The 27,724-nt window shown below is 38.4% G+C and overlaps 1 protein-coding gene across 4 annotated transcripts; it reads left to right on the top strand.

The window, feature by feature from the left end:
* The first annotated feature begins 840 nt into the window (after positions 1-840).
* Positions 841-27,614, top strand: supt20 (SPT20 homolog, SAGA complex component). 4 transcript variants are annotated; one of them, XM_049468643.1, is made up of 24 exons: positions 841-977; positions 1,524-1,613; positions 1,860-1,895; positions 2,011-2,136; positions 2,256-2,382; positions 3,179-3,282; positions 5,451-5,567; positions 5,911-5,964; positions 6,542-6,681; positions 10,102-10,258; positions 11,037-11,093; positions 11,934-12,008; positions 12,645-12,814; positions 13,005-13,037; positions 14,014-14,131; positions 14,259-14,370; positions 14,541-14,687; positions 15,787-16,069; positions 16,817-16,962; positions 17,952-18,007; positions 18,120-18,236; positions 21,542-21,641; positions 22,104-22,192; positions 27,038-27,614. In XM_049468643.1, exons 2-24 carry the CDS (start codon positions 1,611-1,613, stop codon positions 27,188-27,190), a joined length of 2,520 nt encoding a protein of 839 aa, XP_049324600.1. In that variant the 5' UTR covers positions 841-977; positions 1,524-1,610; the 3' UTR covers positions 27,191-27,614. The 4 variants fall into 4 exon arrangements, with proteins under 4 accessions (XP_049324600.1, XP_022537206.2, XP_049324601.1 ...); XM_022681485.2 differs by having other exon boundaries at positions 16,814-16,962; XM_022681486.2 differs by lacking the exon at positions 841-977 and adding an exon at positions 992-1,381 and having other exon boundaries at positions 16,814-16,962.
* Positions 27,615-27,724: the final 110 nt, after the last annotated feature.

Raw genomic sequence — 27,724 nt, 5'->3', positions numbered from 1 at the left:
TCATAATTATGACTTACTATCTCATAATTATGACTTACTATCTTATAATTATGACTTACTATCACATAATTATGACTTACTATCTTATAATTATGACTTACTTTCTCATAATTATGACTTACTATCCCATAATTATGACTTTTCTATCTCATAATTATGACTTAGTTGAGGACGTTTTTTTTTCTTCAGGTGGCAGAAATGGGCTTCCATATATATATACTCACCTATCCTGGATCCTCAAATCAGGTTTGGTTTTAAAGGGTCAACAGCAGATATTTTTGTTGCATGTTTTCCATTAATATACATTACACAAAAATGTAGGCTTCTTAAGGCTTCTTTTAAGATATCTAAATCAACCCATCATAGTTCCACATTCTTGCATGATTTCAAAACCTGAATGCCTGTAATGAAAAAAGGTTACAACAACAGTATGGAATATGGATGCAGATTTAATACTGACAGACTGTAATAGAGGCAAACTGGATTTTCATCTTACTATGTTAAGATGCAACATTTACTGAAAGGGGCTAGACATGGTCTAAAGTTTGGGGCCGGAAGGTGGCTGCAATGATATATATATATATATATATATATACATTTAAAAGAAATTTAAAGGAAAAAATATTATAAAAATGACAAAAAAAACTACTATTATAAAAAGTGTACCTTTGAGTACAATAAAGTACTTTATATTATATCGTACCTCTGTTTTTTTAGTGTGGATCTTTCGAATCGTTCGGTTCACTGAGTCAGTCAGACTGAATCAGTTGCGGTGACTCGGCTCACAGATCTGATTCGATTCGGCTCCTCCGCTGACGCCGCTCCGCCTCCTTCTCTCGCCGGAAGTTTGGATTTTGTTGTTACACTGGAAGAAAATGGCTGCTGTGAGTTTTTTTCATTGAAGGCACTGGAGGAGCGCTGTGTTCGCGGTGGTCGCTGTCTGTTCTGGAGCTGCGGGGATGCGCCTCACTGGGCAAGTCCGTGTTTCTGTTCATTACAGCCGCCCCTTAATGCCCCCGCGTTCCCGCCCGCAGAGCCCCCCGAACTTCTGCAGCTCCTCAGGCAGCAGCTGAGGAGCAGCCGAGCTGTTAGCCTGTTAGCTTAGCGCAGCTCGCCTGCACTGGCCTGAGAGCGAGCAGAGGGGTTAGCCAACCCGCTAACACGGAGAGGTTACACTGTCTCCCCGGGAGATTTACGTTAAGTTACCCTCACAGCGGTTATTTACCCCAGCCCTCTGCCGCTGCCCCCGCCTCACCCGGACCCCTAGCTAAAGCTCTCCTCCTGTAGTAGACTGGTACACTGTTAGCGGGCTGAGGAGACCAGCTCAGGGCTCAGAGCTCAGGCTTGCCTGCCTGCTAGCTAGCTAACTCTGGATGGCTAGGTAACTTACCTCCATCAACCTTCACTGGCTTAACAGTTTAACATTATTTTTATCTACTTCTACTGGGGGAGAAGCAGTAGGTAGAGTGGTGGAGTGTGTGGAGAGAACATTTCTGAAGGTAAAACTGCTTTTCTGACTCCAGGGTTTGAATGGACTGTCCATGGACGTGACAGTTTTGGGGTAAGGACAGCATCACCTCCTGTCACACAGCAACTGGTGGTGGATCACAATGGTAAGTTTGAAAATGCTGCTTGTCTTCTTAATATATTGAACATCTTCAGCAGCTATTCTTCACTATGTGTGTGGGGGTGATTTTTTTTTGTTTGTTATTTAACTGTCTGTCCTCGTTTAGGTTTAGGTTTCGGGGTAAAGAGGTGACCTTTGCTTAAACCTGGTGTGAGAGAGCAGTTATGCATGTTTAGTACCAACACTTTCCTCTTTTGGTACTAACATTTTAACATTTTACTCTGTTTTGCAGCAACAAGTCCTAGAATATGCATTGGATCGGGCTGAGGTATGATGTCTGCATCACACAACTCTTTCACAGTTCATGAATCATGATTCATCTTTTGTCATTTGCATTTACATCATGTAAAACAAAAATGCGAAAATATGCGCTCTGTGTCCAGTACATCGTCGAAAGTGCTCGACAACGACCGTCTAGGAGAAGGGTCTCTTCAAGTGGGAGGAAGTCGTTATATCAGAAACTGTATGAATTGTACATTGAAGAGTGTGAAAAAGAGCCAGAGTTGAAGGTAAAACCTTTTTTCTTTTTTTTTTTTTTTATTGGCTTTATACCTTGCACAAAAAACACGGAAACATATCGCCACTCGCCAGCATCACAATATTAGTAATGTTTGCTCTCTTCCCACAGAAACTTAGGAGAAATGTGAATCTACTAGAGAAGCTGGTGTCACAGGAGTCGGTCTCGTGCCTGGTGGTCAACCTGTACCCTGGGAATGAAGGATACTCATTGATGCTCAGAGGCAAAAATGGATCTGGTATGCAGTTTTGCATATTATTTTTATACTTTTATTTTTATACATGTATTTCACTTTTCTCCCCAATTTGCAAGGCCCACTCATTACTCATTAGGACCCCCCCATCACTAGTAATGCCCCCAACAGTAGGAGGGTCAATACTAGCACATGCCTTCTCCTGCAGTTGATACAGCATTAATGGGTGACCAGATCGCTCAGAGGAAAGCGAAGCAAGCTAGCTCAGATACGTCAGCTAACAGAAGCCTGTGCTGAACATCACCACCTTGGAAGTGATGTGGGGAGAGAGCGCCATCTATGCACCCAGAGACAGCAATGACAGTTGTGCTCTCTTGGACTCAGGCTGCTGATGGCAGTCAGTACTATTCAGGATTCAAACCAGCAATTGTCAATTCATGGTGATGGTGCCTATTTTACTGAGAAGTCCCCTGGACCACTCAGAGCCCTTACGTATATATATATATATATATATATATATATATATATATATATATATATATATATATATATATATATATATATATATATTTTTTATAATTCAACATTTTGGAGTATATCAGATTACACTTGCGCAAATTAAAAACATAGTTGCTTTTTCTGTATAATTCAACATAATGTGCAAGAGTATTGGCACATTAAAAAGGTTTAATTTGTATTTTCAAATGCAAATTTTTTTGTACATTTAAAGGATTTGTGTATTTACTTTTACTCAACAAATGTGGTCAGTGGTACCCAAATGTTTGCATAAGTGCATAAATTTGTGTTGATCAAGCCTCAACATTTGCATGTCTGTTGTCAGATTCTGAGACAATTCGGCTTCCGTATGAAGAAGGAGAGTTACTGGACTACTTGGATGCTGAGGAGCTACCTCCTATCCTGGTGGACCTTCTTGAAAAATCACAAGTAAGCAACAGTGCTAAAGGAAACACGTTCACATAGAGGATAATAAGAGCCGTATACGTGCTCTCTCTAAGTGCACTTGTTCCATGTATTCATTATTTGAGGATTTAAAAGCAATTGGCAAAAAAAATACATTTTATATATGCATAGTTTTATATTTGCATTTATAGTTTAGACTGGGAAATGCTTGGGCAATAAACACTGGGTTTAGATGGTCTCCAATTACATCTTAAGACTTAAGATTTAGTACACCTGAAGTGGTGAGCAGCCACATCTGATTTTTTTTTAGCTTTAAGTATTTACAGAATAGTTTTTACAAGTAAAGATCTAAAGGTATTTTTAGCATTTAATACATTTTTGGTGTTTTTGAGGTTGAGATTGGTGACAGTTTAGTCTAGTGTTTATTAGCAAAGTTAGTCTAGTATCTCCTGTCTAACCTCAGCTATCAGTTAGTTCTGACTAAGGTTAGGTAAGGTTAGGTTAGTTTATTTGTACCCAAAGGTAAATTTGGTTTACAGTATGTGAAGCAGCATCTCGTTACATAAAGAAAATTTACCAAAACAACCACAAACATACAGTAAACAAAACAAACACAGACTTACAAATAGCAAAATATCTATACAGTTTCTTAAAATCTCTGTGCCTTATTTGTTCTATTAGCTTGTGTTATTGCTGCAGGGATAAAACTGTCTTTGTATCGTTTTGTTCTGCATCTTGGTACTCTAAACCTCTGACCGGATGGGAGTGACCTAAATTCACTATGCAGGGGATGAGCAGTATCCCCCAAAATTGCACCAGTTACCCGCTTTAACTGTCTGCTATACAAGGTTTCCACGCTGAGTACCGGCTCACCAATCAGCTTACTTGCCCATTTTACAATCTGATTCCGGCCCTTCCTCTTTTTAAATGCCAAATTACCAAACCATGCAACCATGGAAAAAGCTAAAACTGGTTTGATAAAAGCCTGGTAAAATAAAGTCATCATCGTTTTATCAACATGGAAGTAGTTCAGTTTTCTTAGACAATGCAACCGCTGCTGCCCCTTTTTACACACCGCCTCGGTGTTTGCTTCAAAATTCAATTTAGAATCATTGGCTACCAGTTGATGCTCGCATCAAATTCAAAACTCTTACAATCGCCTACAAGGTGATGTCAGAACAGGCTCCTTCCTACCTGCACTCGCTCCTGAAGGCTTACGCTACCTCCCGGCCGCTGCGCTCCTCCAATGAACGTCGCCTCGCTTTACCAAACATTCACACAAAGCAATCCAGACTGTTCTCATACAGAGTTCCCCAATGGTGGAACAAACTACCCTCCACTACCAGATCAGGAGAATCTCTCGCTATCTTTAATAAACTCCTGAAGACAGAGCTCTTCAAAGAGCTCTTACTCTCCTAACACCTCTAACTAACTACCTTCTACTACCAGATCAGGAGAATCTCTCACTATCTTTAATAAACTCCTGAAGACAGAGCTCTTCAAAGAGCACTTACTCTCCTAACACCTCTAACTAACTACCTTCTACTACCAGATCAGGAGAATCTCTCACTATCTTTAATAAACTCCTGAAGACAGAGCTCTTCAAAGAGCTCTAACTCTCCTAACACCTCTAACTAACTACCTTCTACTACCAGATCAGGAGAATCTCTCACTATCTTTAATGAACTCCTGAAGACAGAGCTCTTCAAAGAGCACTTACTCTCCTAACACCTCTAACTAACTACCTTCTACTACCAGATCAGGAGAATCTCTCACTATCTTTAATAAACTCCTGAAGACAGAGCTCTTCAAAGAGCACTTACTCTCCTAACACCTCTAACACACTAACTACTTCTAACCTCATTTCCTTCTTCCTCTCCTTCACTCCTCTATCCTATTATTCCCCTTTGACCTCCTTTTATCCCTATCCAAAGATGTTTTACCTTTAAACTTATTTTACATTGTACTTGACTATTGTAAGTCGCTTTGGACAAAAGCGTCTGCCAAATGTAATGTAATATAATGTAAAAGAATCAATTACTGTACCAAGGTATTTATAGTGTTGTACACTAAATCTACATAGATAGATCTGGTCAAATATATATATTTTTTAAATAAAGTTAATTAATCTGTATTTAACACATGTGCCCGAGTCACTTAAACTGTCTTTTTTTCCCCCCTACCTATTTTAGGTGAACATATTTCACTGTGGCTGCGTGATCGCAGAGGTCCGAGACTATCGACAGTCTGGGAATGCCAAAATGCCCTCTTATCAGAGCCATCATGTACTGCTGAGACCCACTATGCAGGTGAGTGTTAGGACAGACGCCAATGTAGGGCCCTATGATATCTGTTATGCAAAGAACTGAGCACTATAATGGATTTTAGACATAAGGAAGAACAATGTAGGACAAGAAAACATGAAATCGAAACAGTGGGTTAAAAAAAAGGTTATGGAATTTGGGAAGAAATACCAGAGATCACAGGACCCTATTAATGTTTATCTGGAGAGTATTTTCACGCTCTTACTCAAAACCAAAATGATTACAAGTGCATCAATCTGTTCAGTTTCTGTTACTGTTTTAGCTTTAGTTTTATGGCCTCTGGAAATCTGTATGTTTTTATACTCTCTTTTTTCTTTCCTTTTTACAGACCCTGATCTGTGATGTTCATGCCATGACAAGTGATCACCACAAGTGGACACAGGTAAAAGTCTTTAGAAATGCTTTATAGCATGGTTCATCTGTTTCAGTCCTTAAAGGCCGGTTTTCCTCACAGTTTATTGATTTAATGATTTCCCTGCTCCAACATACCTCCTAAATCTGACATTTGAGAATAACCTTCCAGAGATTAACTATATATTGATCATTTCTATCTTTATGTGAAATTGGGTATTCAAATTTTTTTTTTTAAATATAAAAAATTATTGTGAATTTATTTAGGATTTCTTCTTTTATGAAAGCACATAATACATTGACTTACAGTAGTAGAAAAAATACCTTGCTTCATCTAAAAAGGTAGAAATGGAAGTTGTTGGATGTATGTTGGAACGGCTCTGTTATTGAGCGGAAACAAATCTGGTAAGGTGAGGCTGGAAGAACACTAAACTGTGCTGGACACTGACCCTCCAGGGCCAGAATTCACAAATTGGTCTAGAGCAGTGATTAGTGACCGGTCATTACAGCACTGTTTTGTGGCCTCTCATCATGCAGATATGGATCTTAAGCCAAATGTTACAGTGGCTCTTCACCAGGTCTCAGTGAGCTCAATTTTCTGTTTATAGGATGACAAACTGCAGCTGGAAAGTCAGTTGATCCTGGCCACAGCAGAGCCTTTATGTCTGGACCCCTCCGTTTCAGTCTCCTGCACCGCTAACCGTCTGCTCTACAACAAGCAGAAGATGAACACACGCTCTATGAAACGGTAACTAATGCCGCCATATGATCACGCACTGTTTATGCCGTATGTCGTTTCCTCATACACACTTCATATCCCATGATATGTAATGCACTTTACTGCCATTAGTGGTAATGCACTGTATATATATATATATATATATATATATATATATATATATATATATATATATATATATATATCTTTGGTCAGCATCTGAGTTTTTAAGTGGTTAAATTCCTTAAATCCTTACAGTTAGTTGTCTGTTACCCACTGAGACCAGTAACAGTACCTTAAAGTCTATTCTGTAACATACTGGTATCCAGTGCAGGGATTTAAGGATGGGGGTGATGTGCTCCCTTATTTTACTCCTAGTCAGAACTCTGGCTGCTGAATTCTGAATCAGCTGAAGCTGTTTGATGGTCTTTTTTGGGAGTCCAGTTAGGAGTCCATTACAGTAATCAATCCTACTAGAAATAAAGGCGTGGATGAGTTTCTCCAGGTCTGCTTTAGACAGAAAATCTCTGATCTTATTTATGTTCTTGAGGTGATAAAATGCTGATTTGGTGACGGCTTTGACGTGACTGTTAAAAGTGAGATCAGAGTCCATTTGTACACCAAGATTACGCACTAGTTCTTTAGATTTTAGGCTTTTTGAATCCAGATAGGCAGCTAGTCTGTGCCTCTCATTACTATTCCCAAATAAAATAATCTCTGTTTTATCTTTATTTAATTGCAGAACGTTCTGTCCCATCCATTTATTTATCTGTTCAAGGCATTTACACAGTGAGTCAATGGGACCATAGTTGTTTGGGCAGAGGGCCATGTAGATCTGAGTGTCATCTGCATAGCTGTGGTAAGATATCCCATAGTCACGCATGATTTCCCCCCAGAGGAATCATATATAAATTAAATAAGAGTGGCCCAAGAATTGAACCCTGGGGTACACCACAGGTCACTGGCACAGTCTCAGAAACATTATTTTCCATTTCCACAAAGTATTTCCTTCCTTGAAGGTATGAACTGAACCATTTTAGGACAGTTCCAGAAATTCCAACCCGGTTCTCAAGTCTATCTATGAGCATGTTGTGGTCAATGGTATCAAAAGCAGCACTGAGATCAAGCAGTAGTAGAATAGATATTTTTCCTGAGTCTGTGTTTAAGCGAATGTCATTGATAACCTTAATTAGCGCAGTCTCAGTACTATGATTGGGCCGGAAACCTGACTGAAATTGGTCTAGACAGTTATTTATGGACAGGAAGTGCATAACTTGCTTGAAGACAATTTTTTCAATTATTTTTCCAATGAATGGTAGATTTGAGATTGGTCTGTAATTGTTCAATAAGTTTGTATCTAAATTTTTCTTTTTTAAGAGAGGCTTCACAACGGCTGTTTTTAATGCATTTGGGAAAACACCTGACATGAGTGAGGTATTTACAATTTGAAGAATGTCTTCTGATACTGAGTAAAAAACATTCTTTAAAAACTTGGTTGGTAATGTATCAAGACTGCAGGTGGATGATCTGAGGTGACTCACTGTATCAATTAAAACTTCTTCATTAATAGTGCTAAATTGGCACATGTTGACTATGATGCTTTTGCATGGTTTTGGAGAGCACATGGGCTCCTTGGTGGATAGAGATGTACTGATGGCTTGTCTGATATTGTGGATTTTAGTATTAAATAATTTAGCAAACTCATTACATCTCTCAGTTGAAACTAGCTCAGGGGTCATATATATAGGTGAGTTAGTTAGTCTGTCAACCACAGTGAAAAGAACTTTGCTATTGTTAATATTATTGTTAATAATGCCGGAAAATTAAAAAAATAAAAATAAATAAATCAATAAATTTCTGTGAATTTGATTGGCTCAAATTGTAATCAGAGCTTTAATAACATCAGGATGTTGCATGACCACAACCCTACCTCATCCACATCTCCCAAACTCAACTCATTTCAAATACTGGATGGAGCCCTATCAATCCAGACAGCTCAGTTCCACTGCTTCACAGCTCGTTGTCTATTTGCCACATTTGGCATTAGGACTGGTGCCAAAATTTTCATGTGGTTCTGCTCTAAAGAGTTCTGTTTTACTGCCAGTATTTCTGAACATGGATTAGACGAGCTGTGTATGTGTGTATTTATACTTTTATGTTGGCAGTGGGTGCAACTTAAAGTAGCTGAATACATTCATTAAGAGGAGTGTCATCAATTAATACAGATTAATACTGTAAGAATGAGATGTGAGAGTGTGAGGGTAAGATATGAATGGATCAGTGTTTGGAATGTGGTTTTATAACCCTCTGTAGAACCAATGGAAAGAATGAATCTTAATGTTTGGCCCTACATCTGCTGAAGTTTTGGAAGAGTGACAGCAGTCTGCTCCTGTAAACTGGCTGAAGCTTTAAAGAGAGTGATTTCTCAATATTTAAAAACAGAGCAGCTTCTGCATATTTTATTCTCCTAGTTTCTCTGCATTATGTAACACAGCATTACTGTGGTTAAAAACCAAGAAAGACTGTTTGTCTAGATCAGGGGTGTCCAGATCCAAACCCAGAGAGCTACCAGGGCTGGATCTGAGCGTTTCAGTCCTTTTTTTTTTAACACACCTGATGCAAGACATCAAGAACTAAGGAAATATCTAAATATTAAGAGCCATTTCAGGCAAATGTTCTTTTTTTTTTTACTCAATTGATATTTTGCCATCTGTTTCTATTGCCCCAGGGGACATAGAAATACAAAATACAGCCCTAGAGGGAAAAATGATCAGTTTCCCTGATTTTAATATTTATAAGTATATGTTTGAGTAGAATGTACATTTTTGTTTTATTTTACAAAATACTGACTTTTTTCTCAAGTTCCAAATAAAGCACGTATTTGAAGAAAATTAGAAATGGATAAAATAATTAAAGATACAGTGCTTTCAGCCTTCAGACATCAACTAATGCAAACAAAACAAGTTCCTATTTATTTAGAAACAGCAATACTAATGTTTTAAGAGTTCAGTAATTAATATTTGGAAAATATTTGGAAAAAATATTTTTTTATCACAGCTTTCATGCATCTTGGCATGCTCTCCACCAGTCTTTCACATTGCTTTTGGGTGGCCTTATACCAGTCCTAAAGCTTGAACTAGCTTTGTTAGAACTAGCTTGTGACAATCAACCTTTCTATTGGTTACATTCCAGAGGTTTTCAGGTCTGGGGTTCAGGTCTGGAAATTAGGCTGTCCATGACGGGGTCTTGATCTGGTGGTCTATCATCCACACATTGAATGACCTATCTGTGTGGCATGAAGCGATGTCCTTCTGGAAACAAAACAGTCCTCTCCTCAGAGTTGGAGAACATTGCCAGAGCAGAAAGAAGGACAAAAAGATTTTGCACTAAAAGACTGAAATAAACTCATTGGGCCCATGAAAACATTTTTGCTGTTCTTCTGTTGTTTAGGTGTTTTAAGAGGTACTCACGAGCAGCTCTAAACCGGCAGCAGGAGCTGGCCCACCTCCCCACGCCGCCCCAGCTCCGACTGCTTGACTACCTTCACAAAAGAAAAGATAGGAAATCAACGCCTAGTGTGGACCTCAAAATCTCCAAGGCTGGCAATGTATGGCAATGCCTAAAGGCACAATTATTATTATGAATTTTAATCTTGCAAGATTTTGTACTAAATAGTCTTTAAAGATCTCATTCCATCGTTTTTTTCATTCGTTTTAGAATGTCTAGTTGTGGCCTCTAGCATGAATGAATTGCATGTGAGCTGTTTTTTGTGAAAAAAAAGTGCTCAGGTGTTTCTATTTAGCCCTGCTTTAGATGACTGAATAACTGGTCTCTGAAGAAAGAAGAAAGAAGGTTTTGGCTCTTGCTCATGAATATTCATACGTGCAGATATATCGCCTCTAATTGGCTAACAGTACTGCAGCAGAGAACGCCTACCTGGCACCCCCACCCTTCAGTCGAGGTGGGCGTGGCCATGAACTCGCTGTTTGACGTTGACTCCCAATGGTCTCTCTGATCAACTCGTATTTCTGAGGATTTTCTTTTACTAGCTACTGCAGACAAGGGAGGCTGAAAAACAGTTTCATATGTAGAATACATTTTTAGCATACATATACATACATGCATATACATTAAAGACATGACCTAGGTAGCAGTTTTTTTTTTACTCTGATTGTAAGCATATGATAATGTTTTTTGTGCTATGAAAGTTTTCCTAAACAAATAAATTTATATTTTTATGCATTCTGATAGATATTGTATTATATTGTATCAGTTGATGGTTTAGAATAAAAACCTACAGCTCCACTGGTGCTTTAGGGGGGGGGGGAAGCTTGATACCCCTGCTATAAAGGAAGATACCTAACCCATCTGTTCTTCTATTGCAGTGTGTGGACATGTGGAAACAGAATAACTGCCAGCTTACTGCCCCAGCAGAGGTCGATGTAAGTCATGCTGATGCAAACATGCTGTCTGTTCGTTTGCTGCTATGTAAAATATTTTTTCTGTAAAGTAAAAAGTAACTGTTGTAATAAGATATAAGCCTCTACTAGGGCATTTTAAAATATGCATTTTTGAGTTTTCTGTTGTTTCTCTATGTCAGGGGTGTCCAAACTTTTTTTGTTGGGGGCCAGAAGGAGAAATATATTTGAAGTCATTTTACTTTATTTACTATCTTTATCTTTGACAGTATTGTGTAAACTAAGATTTTTCAAATTGATGTTTAGTTTCATGATGTCTCTTAATATTAAACTCCTTAATTACGGCAACTTTTAGACTCTTTGGCCCGTTTTTCTGCGCTAGAAATGCGCACTCTCTCCGCTTTTAGACTCTTTGGCCCGTTTTTCTGCGCTAGAAATGCGCACTCTCTCCGCTTTTAGACTCTTTGGCCCATTTTTTCTGCGCTAGAAATGCGCACTCTCTCCACTTTTAGACTCTTTGGCCCATTTTTTCTGCGCTAGAAATGCACACTCTCTCCGCTTTTAGACTCTTTGGCCCGTTTTTCTGCGCTAGAAATGCGCACTCTCTCCGCTTTTAGACTCTTTGGCCCGTTTCTGACACCTAGCGTTCAAACTTTGAATCTCCCATTATAAAAACCTGTTTAACAGCGGGCCAACTTTCATTCTATTTCTAAAATACCTCGTAGTTTGGACACCCCTGCCCTATGTAGTTTGTTCTTTTAATGAATTCTGCTAAAGTACTGAGATTTTTTTGGGTTAAAAGTATATAATTAACAGGTTAATCTTCAGTGTGTTTGAGTGTTTCGAATTATGCTTTGGCTACAGGTGGAAAGATATGCTGTAGTGGAGAAGGCAATCAAACTAGAGGATTCTCAGCCTACGCAAGTTTGGCCTGCGCAGGTAATATTCTACCCTTAGTCAGTGAGATTTGCGTGACCCTGCTAGGTGGTGATTCCTTACTCTTAACAGATCGGACAATTATTAAAGCTATAATTAGTTCCAATAAACTGGCTTTAATTGCTTAAAAAATGTAAATGGAAGAACAGTAAACCTCCTAATTCCTCAATGTGAATAAAATAACTCCTTATATTCAAATGTTGCATCTGGAAAGATTCTCTTTAATTTAAGAAAAAAAGATATTCTAAGATATTCAAAGCAGTTTGGGGAAAATGTGTCACTTTTATGTCCTTTTCCAACTACCTAATGAAACTTGATGTATGAAGTAATTAATGACCTTGATGTGCTTTTATAAAGTAGTTGATGTATTTTCTTTTATTTCTGTATGTTCCTGCCTGACCTTTTGTGGGTGGGGGGATATTTTATCCCCTTTTAGTTAACCTTGTTAAACAGTTACTGTAAAAAGTAATGAACAACACTTGATTAAAAAAATAAACATATTAATTAAAAATAATAAAAAAAATTGGGATATATTTATCTGCCTAAAATGCAAAATTTGGCCTGTATCATATGCTTGTTAAATTTAACATGAGTAAGGGTGTAGACGGGTTGAACAACTCTGTTTAAATCTCTGTATAGGATGTGAAAGACGACTACACTTTTGAGTGTGAAGTAAGTGGCCAGCCTCAGAGGACAAAGATCACCATCTTCCAGTCTACAGGAGACCCGTTGGTGTATGGGAAAATTTACAGCGCCAAAGACCCTAAAGCAGATGATGAAATTTCAGATCTGCACCTCATTCACCCGCAGTAAGAAGCAGTGTTTGGATTTTAGATTGCATGATTAAAGATGGAGAATACAAAAAGGATTCTGTACTGTAAGAGTGACATAGCAGTAGCTCATGCTGTGGGTTTTGTGGTGATGTACGTTTGGATCTTTGACTTGATGATTATTGAATTTTGTGACTTTTTTTTTTCTGTTTACCTTCATTTTTACCAGATTCCTCCTCGGTTCAAAGGTAGATGCAGAACGGTAAGTACAGGAGTTGTACTCTGTTTGCATGTGTTAACGTTTGGGGTGTCACAATTCTCTAAATCCTTGATTTTATTTTATTTCTGATTTTAGGGTCACGATTCGATTCTCGATTTTCTTTTTTCTTTTTTCTTTTTTTTTGCAGCAGAGAGGCCTATGCCAGTGTTAGATTAGTCTATGGTCAGTCATTGGTTTGATTCATCAAATTTACAATATCTTATTTCAAAAGGTGCGCATAATATAAGTGATGCAAAGTGATACAAGTGATCTGTAATACACCACATTAGGCACTAATGGTCAAATTTAAATAATTTAATTAAGATATATATGTAATGCCATCTAGTGGCTTTTTTGGTAGCAGCAGTGTGCACTATTTAAACAGCAATGTGCAACATAACAAAATAAATAATAAAAAAAATACAGGAACAGTCATGTACAAAATAATAGAACAATTAGAGCCTTAACAAACTGAACTCTATCCTACTATAACAGTTAAACATGAAAAATAAGACTTTAAGACTTTTTCGGTCCCTGAGAATGAGAAGTTTTTTCTTTAATAAAGATATATTATTAACTTTATCTGAGAGAAAGATGCTCCTTAAGGTACCAAAACTATTAACATATTTGAGGCTAGACAAAACAACTGTTATTTTTATATTTTCTTTAAGTTTTTCTTTAAGAAGATGAGAATGTCCACATTCTCTGGAGAAAGAGCTGCTCTTTGAGCAGTCACAATGTCCGCGGCGTCGCTACAGTGTGCTGCACCGTTTGCGTAGCTTAGAGGGAGGGATCGTCCATCCTCTTTTTGACTTCGAGGCTCGAGACCATGACATAATTTCCATCGATTTCGATAAAATATCGAAATCGTGACACCCCTAGGTAACGTGCGTGCTTGTGCGCATGCTTTCGTGTGTGCGTGTGTATGTACATTTGCTGCCTTGTATGTTGTATGGCTAACACTTTTTCCTTACTTCAGGTTTCTGGCTCAGTATAAGGAAGTTTATGAGACAGATGTAAAGTGTGAAGTGAAGATATTGCACAACTCCAGTAGTGTGGGAGCCCCGGGCCAGCTCTCACCTTCCAGGGAGGCAGAGGTGAGGCAGAGTAGAAATTTTATATATATATATTTATTTCATTTTGGGCACAGTTTAACTAATTTAAACATCAAGTTAGATTTTCACTCTGCTTTAGCGTGATATTTATCCTTTTTTGTCATGTAAGATGGATGGATTCTCACCATTGGTCCAGTCGTCAGTGCTGGGGAAGGGAGTGAAGCACAAACCTCCCCCCATTAAACTGCCCTCTGGCTCTGGCTCCACCACCAGCTCCTCAGGTATGGAGCAATTGATGCTGCACACCTTTGTGACAGACATACTCAAACAAAACACAACATATTCCCAAAACCTTATTTCACGTGTGTTGGAATATAGTACAGTTGGTTTAAAACAGAAGTTACATGTGTACAGTCTATGTACTAGTAAAAATCTTGCTTGTTTTTTTCAGGTAATCCCTACAATACTCAAGCCCCCAGTGGCCATTTAAAGTGCCCAACTCCGCCGCCCAATAAAGGTCCGTCTCTGTCACGGAAACACTCCATTGAGTTAGGCCAGGTTGGCCTGCTGTCCCCTGCTGCACTCTCCCCCATGCAGAGTGAGTACATATTACACATTTTGTGTAACAGCCACGCATTTTGACCTCCTAGTACACTTGTACGGCATACAGGGGTTGGACAATGAAACTGAAATCCCTGTCATCCTTTTAGTGTGGGATTTTAGGTTTCATGGCTAAATTGGAGCAGCCTGGTGTTCAATCTTCATTAATTGCACATTGCACCAGTAAGAGCAGAGTGTGAAGGTTCAATTAGCAGGGTAAGAGCACAGTTCTGCTCTAAATATTGCAATGCACACAACATTAAGGGAGACATACCAGAGTTCAAAAGAGGACAAATAGTTGGTGCACGTCGTGCTGGAGCATCTGTGACCAAGACAGCGAGTCTTTGTGATGCATCAAGAGCCACGGTATCCATGGTAATGTCAGCATACCACCAAGAAGGACGAACTACATCCAACAGGATTAACTGTGGACGCTGTAAGAGGAAGCTGTCTGAAAGGGATGTTCGGGTGCTAACCCGGATTGTATCCAAAAAACATAAAACCACGGCTGATCAAATCACGCAGAATTCAATGTGCACCTCAACTCTCCTGTTTCCACCAGAACTGTCTGTTGGGACAATACATTATTGTGGTCTAAAACCATGTGTTTCAGTTTCATTGTCCAACCCCTGAACGGTGTTCTAAAGTATGCATATTGTTTGATCTTCGCGAGTTCGTCTGTTGTAGGTGTATTCATGACTGCTAATCTAATGCATCTAATGTTGGTTCTTTTATTCACATTTAAATACCTCTTAACAAATGCTTAAGGGAATCTGAAAGGTCACATGGTTTACACATACGTGCACTGATTCATATTTACACTGTTGATTTTAGTGTTTTTGTTAAAAAAATATTTAAATAAATAAAACAAATCCTTAAATATATAATTTAAAGACTGTCCCATTCATTTCGCACCCTCTACCAATATTAGCAGCTCCAAAATTAGTTCAGTCAATTAGGAATACACAAAGTGTGAGACAAATTTAGCAGATGAAAAAGCTGAATTTAGCTTGGTAAATGACTGATTTTAATAGGTATTAGCTTTTTTGTTTACTGTCATAAAAATGCACATTTTTTTGTCTGTTCTCTCTTCTCAGGATCAGGAACACCCAAGCCATCCACACCCACCCCAACCAACACACCCTGTTCTACACCGCATCCAACAGACGTTCAGGGCGCCACACCCTCAGTGACGCCCACCCCCCAGGACACAGCCATGTCCCAGCAGCCGGCGCTGCTTGCACCCTTTACCCAGCAGCAGATGGCCCTGCCTGTAATGACCATCCCCCTGCCCACCTCAATCAGTACAGGCACCACCTCGTCCCAGGTTATGACGAACACCGCGGGGCTGAACTTCATCAACGTGGTGGGCCCTGTCTGGTACGACTCTTTTTATTTTCCTTCTCTTTTCAGGCTCCCTTAAAATTTGCAATCTACAATGTTTTCTAATATATAACCAGGGGTGTCCAAACTGCGGCCCGTGGGCCATTTGCGGCCCGTTTTCTTTTCCCCGGGAGGTATTTTACAAATAGAATGAAAGTTGGCCCGCTGTTAAGCAGGTTTTTATAATGGGAGATTCAAAGTTTGAACGCTAGGTGTCAGGAACGGGGCAAAGAGTCTAAAAGCGGAGAGGGTGCGCATTTCTAGCGCAGAAAAACGGACCAAAGAGTCTAAAAGTTGCCGTAATTAAGGAGTTTAATATTAAGGGACATCATGAAATTAAACATCAATTTGAAAAATCTTAGTTTACACAACACTGTCAAAGATAAAGATAGTAAGTCAAGTAAAATGGCCTGCAAATTAAATAACCAGGAAAAAAGTATTATTTAAAGTGGTATATTTCATTATTTGTTTTATTATAGAGTCTGTGGCCCGTGACTTCAGATATATTTCTCCTTTTGGCCCCCAACAAAAAAAGTTTGCACACCCCTGTATATAACTATTAAACTGTAAATATTTTCACAGTAAAATGTTTTTCTTGCATTTTATACCTGCAGATACAGTTTAGCTCAGTTTTGACTGCTTTAATTGATCTGTGTGTTTGTGTGTGTGTGTGTGTGTGTGTGTGTATTATTTGCGGGTTTGTGTTTTGCTCTTGTGTGATTGTGTGAATGTTGTACACAGCAGTCCGCAGACTTTAATGACTGGCTCTAACCCGATGTTGGGCTGTAGTCCTGGGACACTGGCACCTGGAATAAACCTGAGTGGAATTTTACCTCCTGGAGGCCTAATGTCCGGCACACTGCCTGCCATGCAGCCTGCAGCTCCTGCAGGTATTCATGTGATACTCTGTCTTAACTAGGGGTGTGACGAGACACTAATATCACCAGACGAGACACGATACTTGGTTCACGAGAATGAAACAAGACGAGATTTAAAAATAAAATTTTAAAGAAAACGTCAAATATTAAAAAATGGCTTGAAAACTAGAGTTTTATTTGACAAAATCATATAACGCACACTTAACAGACTGGTTTCTCTCACACATTGATTTTATAAGAAATAGAAATAAGAATAGGAATAAAAAATAAAAATAAAACTTTTCTAGGTCTTATATAGTGCAAACAATAAGTGCAAACCACAACCAGTCATATTAAGACTATAGTTTGTGTTTTTTTCTCCTAAATCTCTTGTAATTTAACTATGAATAACCATAACCAGTCATATTAAGACTATGGTTTGTGTTTTTTCTCCTAAATCTCTTGTAATTTAACTATGCAGAACCATAACCAGTCATATTAAGACTATGCTTGAAGTGAAACAGAGACAGAACATGTTTTTAAATACAGTACAGAGCTAAGGGATTAGTACAGCTGCCTATGAAACAGTCAGGTGTAGGATTTACTTACAGTATTTATATATGGTTTGTGTCTTGTTGGTCACTCTGTTACCGTTTATTGTTTCCACTGGAGCCAAAATGCAGCCAGATATACAACTTAAAAGTAGCAGAAGCATCTTCTATACAAATGCCTGAATTTTCCTCTTCTGCTGAGAGCTGCTCTCACTGCTCAGCCACCACACTCACTGCTATCACTACTGGGTTGCCAGATCCCGCTTAAAAAGTCCATGCTAGAGTGTTTTTTTTCCCCACGCGAGACAGGTTTAAGCTTGACGAGAAATATCGTCACGTTTTAATCTCCACGAGATCTCGTCACACCCCTAGTCTTAACCTAAAGTTAAATTATTAAGTGTGTAAAATAACTTACGTTTTATGCTGACACTGTTGTTTTGGTTCACATTCTGTGCTGTTCTATGCCTACAGGTGGTCCTTTTGGCCTAAACAATGCCCAAGGTTTGCGGCCACTCAATCTTCTACAGGTGAGGATATCCGAGTCGTAATACACCTCACAGAATAATCAGTCACAGAGTGCTTTTATCACAGGATGTTTGTGGATTTATGTTTTCTCCCTTTCCTCCTCTACTACCTCAGATCCCTGGTACACCACTCATCTTTAACTCTTTGCAGCAGCAGCAGCTTTCGCAGTTCTCCCCGCAGCAGCAGAGCAGCCAGTCTGCAACCTCCAGCCCACAACAACAGGGGGAGTCGGTGAGTCAGCCATAATGAGGTTGTTAAAGAGAGGCGCTGTGAATATTTGAGAGGCTTCTCACCCTGCTTACAGTCACTCTGATTAAATATATAATATATATTGTACTTGATTTAAGGTTTCTAAGCTATTTAAAAGGTAGCTGTGACCAGTATAAAACAAATGGCGCTTTAATTTATATAGTCTTTACATGAAGGGTTTATGCTGCAATTTCATTTCAGGGTGTTTAACAATAAGCACAGTAAAAATGTCATTATGAATTATGTCACTTAATTTTTTTGTGATTTTTTTTTTGAGAACAGTCATGGCACTAAAGAATAATTTGAAAATGCAAAAGTGCAAAAGGCTTTTTACAGTTGAAAGAAAAGGAAATACCTATCCCAAAAGGCACTTCTTGTAGTCTCAGTCAATCACTTGATGTTTATTTCACATATTAATTCCCCTTTCCTCATGTATTTATTCATTTATTTATTTAATTGAAATAGTAGCTGACAAAGCACCTCTGATCAGTAAAGGCTACTTAAGTCTACAGTGATATAAAAAGGTTTGGGCACTCCTAAACATTTTCATAATTCTCTTAATTTTAATAAATCATTGGTTGTACAGATCATCAATTTCAGTTAAATATATCCTATAGCATATGAACACAGTGATATTTGAGAAGTGAAATGAAATTTATAGGATTTGCAGAAAGTGTGCAATAATAATAAGGTTCATAAATTTGGGCACCCTAAAAGTAAAATGACATATGTGTATATGTTTAGCAGATCCTCCTTTTGTAGAAATATAATAACAGCCTCTAAACGCTTCCTGTAGCTTCCGATGAGAGTCTGGCTTCTGGTTGAAGGGATTTTGGACAAAACTTTTTTTTTTTTGTTCAGTCAGTTTGATGTTTTTTTCTTTAAATCCTATAAACCCCATTTTACTTCTCCAGTATCACTGTGTTCATCTGCTAATATATATTTAACTGAAATTGCTGATCCAAACAAACAATGACTTATAAAGAAAAATCATGAAAATTATCAGGGGTTCTCAAACCTTTTCATACCACTGTATTTCTTTGGTTTTTACAAGAGATGGGGGCTCAAAAGTTCCTAAAGATTAAAAAAATAAAATAAAGTTCAGGACCTTATAGCTGATGGTAATTCCACCCATACCTGTCAAGTTTTAGATTTAAAAATAAGGGATATTTTCCTCTGTCCGCTTAAAGTCGTCCCACCAGCCCAACGAAGGTTCAGTATCCCTTACATTTTAAGACAGGTTTACAAAAAATCTAAAATAACCACATGTGAACCTTTTACACACTACAATTAGATTATCAGAATCTGAACATGTTGTGGACATTCCTACATATGTCATTCTTTTAATACAGCCAAATTAAAAACCTTTTTCTAGATATTAAAAAAAAGTTAAGATGTCTTTTTGGCATAAATGCACTCTTTTCTATTATATATTTTTATTTATTTAGTAGATTTAAAATTTAACAAAGGGTGCACAAATTCTGCAAAATGACTGTAGGTGACCTAAAAATATTATCATGAGCTTTTACTAAAAGGACATGGACCAGATATGTTCCATCAGTAAAAATTAGTCCTAATTAGTCCACAATTAATACTTTTTAATTATACTTCTTTCTTTTGATCACTCCACCCCTGATCAGTTCAGTTAATTTCGGTCCTCTCCACATTTCTAGTTAAGCTCTGAGTCACAAGCTGTATTTTTTTTATTTTAAAAGGTTTAATCTGTGTGTTTTATTTCGGAGACGAGTATTTTTAAGCAGCTATCAGAAAAATCTCATCACAGTTTACATGATTAGCCTACCGTTACCTTTCTTTTAGAAAAATCGCTGTATATCCAGATATGTTTTAACATCAGCTGCTCCGACTAGCTGCCTGAACTCACAGCGACGGGGGGCTTCCCCACACTGACTCTCCTTTGCAAGCTGATTGGCTGTTTCTCCTAAAAGGCGGGACTTTCTCTTTGAACCGGCTCCACGATTGGTTAAGAGACACAGAGCGGTAAATGCCCTGTCTCTATATTTTTTTATTTTAATATAATACGGGAAATTTACGGGAAAATACTAAAACGGGAGGACGGCGGAAAAGAGGAGTAAAATACGGTAGTTTCCCGGCCAAAACGGGAGACTTGACAGGTATGATTCCACCTTCTTAACCAATTGTGATTAATATTATGACTTTAAAATATTTCCTTTGGTAACTATAAAGGGGATTTTTACTTCTTTTCTAGATTTAAACTTATTTAAACTAATTTGATCCTGGGCTCCAAGTGGCTTAGGAGACTTATGACACTGACTGAAGTTGTGCTTCTTTGCCATCAGTGAATAGGTGGTAACATGGCCTGGTGTGCCCATAAGGAGTCTCTTAAAAAATCAAAAGAAATCAGCTGAATTCGGAGAAAAGCGGAGAGGGTGCACATTTTTAGCGCAGAAAAACTGGCTAAAGGGTCTAAAAGTTGCCGTAATTAAGGAGTTTAATATTAAGAGACATCATGAAATTAAACATCAATTTGAAAAATCTTAGTTTACACAACACTGTCAAAGATAAAGATAGTAAATCAAGTAAAATGGTGTGTAATTGAAAGTAATCAGGAAAATGTATTATTTAAAGTGGTATATTTCATTATTTGTTTTATTACAGAGTCTGTGGTATATTTACCACAGTATACCACTTCTGACCCCCAACAAAAAAAGTTTGGACACCCCTGATGTAGGGTTTTTGGAGACATATGTATGAAACAAGTATCAACTGCTGAGTAGGGGTGTGCCATACTGTATCGTACACGATAATATCGTCTATATTTTTTAATATCGTGAACGATATTATACCCTAAAATATTGTGCAGATTATATCTGTCCAGTATCTTTTATTTTACTGTAATCCTGCATATATGGAGATTATTATTAGTATCATGACATTCTAGATCATTGACTTCTGCTACAAATCTGAAACAATTCTTGTATTTTTTTAATATCTCACTTAGGGGTGTGCAATATTATATTGTATGTAATAATAAAATATATATACATATATTTTTTATTGCAGTATATAGTGTATTTTTTAATTTTTGTTAACAAGTGTTTTTTCATATCGCCAAGAGTATCGTTATCGCTATATTATTTTAGGACCATATCGCCCACCCCTACTGCTGAGGTTCTAGGAGTGGGGGGTGTTTGTACATCAGCACAGTCTTTATATGTTACAGTTGTTTGGAAGGTAGACACACTGTCAGGTATCGTATATGTGAACAGTACCAGTAACTGAAAATTTGTTGTTTTTTTTTCTAACAGACTGAACAGGGACTGACTGCAGAACAGGGTCTTGCCGCACAACAGACCGCTGTCATCAACCTCACTGGGGTGGGGGGATTCATGTCTCCGCAGACAGCAGGTGTGTATATACACAAAACTTGCCCTCACACTTCACACCCACATGTAGTGTTTCATTTTCCTCCTCTTTCCTTAATGATCTACACTTACCTACATTCAAGTGTCTCTCTAACTGGTACTAACACAACAATAGATGTACTAGTAGTTGGCTTTATAACTTTAGTCTACAGTTAATCAGAGTGTTTCCATTTTGATTCTGTGGGTTTTTTGTTTGATTTACCTGAGGTGGATGCTCCTTTCCCTCTTTCTCTGCTACATTCTTCCTTTTGTTTCTATTGTTTCCTTCCTCCACATTCTATTTCCCTTATCTATTTATCTTTCTACCTATCTTTCGATCTATTCATCTCTCTCTTTCTCTCGTTCTCTCACACTCTCTCTCTCTACCATCTTTGCCTCTCTCCTATTCCTTCAACCCCTCCTCATCCTGTCCCGGTGCTGGCCTTGGTCCGCGCTGGTGTGGTAGTGCTGTCCCAGCTGGGTTGTGGTCTGGAGGGCTCTGGGTCCAGCCTGCCATCCCCGAGGCTCCAGCAGCAGCACCAGCCACAGATCCAAGTAATGCAGCAACTTTAAACTCATCCACCCATAGACATCTGATTATCAGACTTCCAGTTCTACCCTCAAGCTAAAATAAATTTCAGTCTCACCTACAGAGTGTTGGCTATTATTTAGGCTTTGTGCATATGTACACTTGTTGACAAAAAATAATGCTTAGAAGGAGATGAAATTACATTACATTACATTACATTTGGCAGACGCTTTTGTCCAAAGCGACTTACAATGATGAAGTACAAAAGTAATAGGAATTAAGATAAACCATTTGAGATAGGGCTCAAAGGAGGTCGAAGGGAAATAAAGGGATAGAGGAGTGAAGGAGGGGAAGAAGGAAATGGGGTTAGAAGTAGTTAGTGTGTTAGAGGTGTTAGGAGAGTAAGAGCTCTTTGAAGAGCTCTGTCTTCAGGAGTTTATTAAAGATAGTGAGAGATTCTCCTGATCTGGTAGTGGAAGGTAGTTTGTTCCACCATTGGGGAACTCTGTATGAGAACAGTCTGGATTGCTTTGTGTGAATGTTTGTTTGGTAAAGCGAGGCGACGTTCATTGGAGGAGCGCAGCGGCCGGGAGGTGGCGTAAGTCTTCAGGAGTGAGTGCAGGTAGGAAGGAGCTGTCCTGTATCACCTTGTAGGCGATTGTAAGAGCTTTGAATTTGATGCGAGCATCAACCGGTAGCCAGTGGAGCTCAATGAGCAGCGGGGTGACATGTGTCCGTTTTGGTTGGTTGAAGATCAGACGTGCTGCTGCATTCTGGATCATTTGGATTTACTACGCAGGCCGGGAGGCCAGTTAGCAGGGCATTGCAGTAGTCGAGGCGTGAGATGACGACTGCTTGTACCAGGAGTTGGGTGGCCTGTTGCGTCAGAAACGGTCTAATTTTTCGGATGTTATAGCGCGCAAAGCGGCAGGACCGAGCAACCGAGGCCACATGGTGCGTGAAGGAGAGCTGGTCATCAACCAGAACAACCAGGTTCCTAGCAACCTTTGTCGGTGAGAGAGAGAGAGTCGATGCTTATAGAGAGGTTGTGTTGAAAAGATGGTTTTGCGTTGTGTGTGAATGTTATAATAAAAATATACTGTATTTTTCGCACTATAAAGCGAACCGGATTTTAAGGCGCACTATCAATGAACATCTATTTTCTGGTCTATCTGGTATATTATAAGGCACATTATGCAACACTAGTAAGGAACAAGGGTGTCACCATGTTTCTTCTAATTTAGCAGATCTCGCTGCTGGGCGGTGGTGGGGGAGTAACTAAGTAAAGCTAAGCTAAGTAAACAAGCTTAGCTTTCCAGTAAGATTAGATTTCCAGATTTCCGATAAGCCAGGGCAGTTAGCTAGAGGTTTGTCCCAAGTAGCTTGTGTTAACACGGTAAACACACAGGCTACAGCAGGCTATAGGACGATAATACCCAACTCTGAATGGCGAAAGAGCTAGCCCTTAGCGTGCTTAGTGGCTAATGCTAATACTGCAGCAGCCTCCAGTCTCAGTGCTGAAGAACTAAACTGAAACTCCTGTATAACGCTGTACTTCAGTGGAGTGGCTTTACAGCTCCTTACAATGTGACCGGTTAAATTCATACATAAGTTTCACCAAATTTTAGGGCGCACTAATGATTTTTGGGAAAATTAAAGGAAGTTAGGTGTACAGTAAGTGATTACAAAAAACCCATCTAACTTGGAAACGAGATTAGATACAGTTGGGCACGGAGGCACATAGGTTTTGTATTATTCTCTGTCATCCTGTTGCAGATGTTGCAGCTGGGCATGTAGATCCTGCACAATATTAGGCTGTCGAAGCTGGCATCCCACATAGTCACATATTGACCAAGGCAGTTCTGAGAATAATCTGCTGTGTGTGGGAGAGAATTAACCTGCTGAATAATGTCAGTTGGAATTGGATTGAAATGCTCACAACAAGGATTCCTAATAGAACCTGGATTTCTTCAGTACAGTTTCAGTTCATAGCTGCGTGCCTAGCAGACATGTTAATCTCTCACCAGGAGGTACCCTACCCAAAAGCAATATAATAGGTCAGCTGGGGGCCACTTTTGAACCCTCTTGTTGAAACACCCTGTCTAATCAATTGATTACATATCAGCAATAAGATGATTTTATTTATTTTTTGTCAATAAGTGTATGCGATCACAACTAGTTTCCACATTTTTTTAATCAGGGCTTCTAAACAGGGCTTTTGTCTTATATGCCAGATGTCTATGTGTCTACTGTACAGACTGAATGCCTTATGCCACACAGCTGCATTTGCTACTGTCTTTCACAAAAATAGCTTTGATAACATCTCCATTGCTTCCCTCTTTTGATTTTTGTATTTCACAGATACTCTGTGACTTTGCAGGGGATTTTTTTTACCATGTTTCTGTTTTCTTTTTGCCTGTCCAAGCCTGTTTTTTTTTTTCCTTTTTCTTTTTGGGCTTCATTAAATAACACTTTCAAGTAGAGCTTGTGGCACACCAGCTTTGAATTCCAGCTGCTATATTTCTATTTGTGCATATTGACCATTTTTGTTCATTTGCAGTGGAGGTTGACTGTTACACGGAAGACAGTTCCGTGTCTTCTTAAGCTTCCATATGAAAAACCTTCTTCTTACATTCAGCTTTAATACTGCCCAATGTCCAGGATGTAAACGCAGTAACGGCTAAAGCTGTGTTAGGAGTTGAAGTTGCTGACTTACTGACACTCGTTGTACTCAAAAAGAGCATGTTAAAGCAGTGTGTGAGTGAGTGTGTATGTTTGTGTGCATGCTTTTCATTATCAGAGATGGCTAAACACTGATTGGCACTGTATGTTTGCAGAGCTCTTGTGCCACTGGTGCTGCTTGAGTTCCCTGCCCCTCTTAGTTCTGTCTCACTTCATCATCTGCCTCCTGCCCCCCTCTGCCTCATCCAGCTTTTGCTAACCCACCAGTCATGTTTGCTCGTGTACTAAGTGTGTTTTAATTCAGCTTGAATAGGTTACTCTCTCCTCTCACAGTTGCTGTGCTTCAGTAAAATCTGCTGCACTTGCTGATCACTCAGCTTGTGTTGGGATGGATGTACACAGTCAAAGTTTACAAAAAGAAAGATGTAAATCCATGAAGAATCTTTCCTCAGACATCAAATATAATATAGGTTTATTATTTTTTTAAATCTCATCACCAGCAAATAAACAAATGTGGGATTGAGACACCAAACACAGCATGACCTCTGTTTCCGTGCTGTTTTTACTCAAGATTTTTTATTCCATCTTCAGGGCAGTAAAGCTCCTCTTCATGTAAACTGTAAATATAATACACATATATCAAATGGCAAACTTACCCTGTCCCAGTGCTATCGATCCCTTATCAACAGGGATTGATAAGGACTTCATAATAAGAGTAATGAGTAATTAAAAAATATATATATTTAACATGGATTCTTAAGTAAGCTTAAAGAAATTTAGTCAAAATTAGGGGTGGGCAATATTATATGGTATACAATATATCGTGACACAGAAATATCATGATATTAAAAATCCATATTGTGATAATAGGGCTGTTCTGTCTTAAAAGTAGTCTATTATTTACTGTGAAGCTTTAGGTGTATTTATTGTATTATTGTTTTAGTTTGCAGTTTATATGCATGCACTAAATATTCTGCAATATTATTTGCTGCATTATATTATTTTATGCTATATTATTTATTTTGCCACATTATGATTATGATGTTATACTATTATACTATACTCCTGAAATTAATTAATTAATTTTCTGTTTTCCTATATCGCCAAGTATATCGTTATCACATAAATACCCTGAAATATTGTGATATTATTTTAGAGCCATATCGCCCAAGCCCTAGTCAAAATATAGTCGAATGTCTAAACATTTGTTTCCATTGTTTGCATTTTTTTTTTTAACATTTTATAGACTGGTGTATTTTGTCATTACAGTACAACACATTTTAGCTATTAATGAAAATAATAATAATAAAAAAGTTACTCTTCAAGACAGAATAGCCTGAAATCTCCTTGTAATTTTTTTGGCAAATACAGGTACATCAAACTATAAAAAAAATGTACAGTATTTACAGTATCTGTTACAGACTTAAACTGGGTGCTGCCATGTGCATTCACGCCAAGCAGAAAGGACAGAACGCTATAAGGTTTCATCGCCTGGCATCGACAAAAGTGTGAGGATGTACTCCACAGGCGGTGGCTTTTAAACTGTTCGTACTGATATCAGAATTATGTCACATTGACCAAAATTAAGAAATATTTCTGATTAGGGGTGGGTGATATGGCTCTAAAATAATATCACGATATTTCAGGGTATTTTTGCGATAACGATATACTTGGCGATATAGGAAAACTAAAATAATTCATTAATTTCAGGAATATAGTTTAATAGTATAACAGTATAATCATAATGTGGCAAAATAAATAATATAGCATAAAATAATATAATGCAGCAAATAATATTGCAGAATATTTAGTGCATGCATATAAACTGCAAACTAAAACAATTATACAATAAATACACCTAAAGCTTCACAGTAAATAATAGACTACTTTTAAGACAGAACAGCCCTATTATCACAATATGGATTTTTAATATCATGATATTTCTGCGTCACGATATATTGTATACGATATAATATTGCCCACCCCTATTTCTGATATACATTTTGGCAATTTCACACAAATACAACATGGCAAAGGCATGAAAAAAAAAAAAAAAAAAAAGTTAAAATATATTAAGTAGAATTTTTGAGGAGTATCTGATTATTGCGACAGCAGGCTGTGAGGGGAGACTTTGTAGATTGAAGCTCAACAGACACACTTTAACCTCTTTCTCTTTTTTCTGGATGCAGTTGCAATTCTTGCAACATCAAATGCAGCAGCAGCAGCAAATGGCTATGGCGGCGGGAGCGGGAGCTCAGGCAGCGCTGCCACGGCAACATTCCGCCAACCAACCAAGAAGTAAGAGGAAACGCAGCACGCCTCAGCCCCTCCCCAAATCATGACTACGGACTCATCCACTCATCCAGGACACGCCCTTAATGAGGAAGACACTGTGCTTGGTCAGCATTTTTCCTGACTGACTGTGACTACCACCCATTCTTTTCCTTTCCTTCTTTTTGTTTTTCTTTTCACTGACTTTATAGCTGAGGACATGGTGTATCCACTTGACTTCAGGCCAAATGAGTGTACTTTTGAACAAGGATTTTTAGAGCTTGGAACATTTATTTAAGATCATATTTTTTTTAAAGAAAGAGATATAAAATTGAGAATTCCTTTAGAGTGCTCTAAGGAATGCTCTCGTTTTCTCCTTCCTGACGTCCCTTTCTGTGGGAGCCCGCTCACCCAAGAATGGAGCATTCTGAAGACAGCTGAAGAACATGTTCTAAAGAGAGTCCTACAGACGTGCCTCAAACTCCTGCTGGTGAACAAACTGGACTTTCTACTGGCTGGATTGATGGTGGAAAGATGGATGGGTCTTGTTCTCCCGGCATGCAATTATGTGTGCAGTTTTTCTACAGCACATTTTTTTAAATTAC

This window comes from Astyanax mexicanus, chromosome 20 (assembly GCF_023375975.1).
Source record: "Astyanax mexicanus isolate ESR-SI-001 chromosome 20, AstMex3_surface, whole genome shotgun sequence".
Lineage (NCBI taxonomy): Eukaryota > Metazoa > Chordata > Actinopteri > Characiformes > Acestrorhamphidae > Astyanax > Astyanax mexicanus.
The sequence above is the reverse complement of the archived record's forward strand: the minus strand, read 5'-3'. Positions and strand labels throughout refer to the sequence as shown.

What these genes read in the sequence shown, in the direction of transcription:
- supt20 (XM_022681485.2), top strand. An exon ending in AAAAAGAGCCAGAGTTGAAG is followed by an intron (nt 2,137 to 2,255) that starts GTAAAACCTTTT and finishes CTCTTCCCACAG; the next exon opens with AAACTTAGGAGAAATGTGAA. An exon ending in TGCACTCTCCCCCATGCAGA is followed by an intron (nt 14,688 to 15,786) that starts GTGAGTACATAT and finishes CTCTCTTCTCAG; the next exon opens with GATCAGGAACACCCAAGCCA.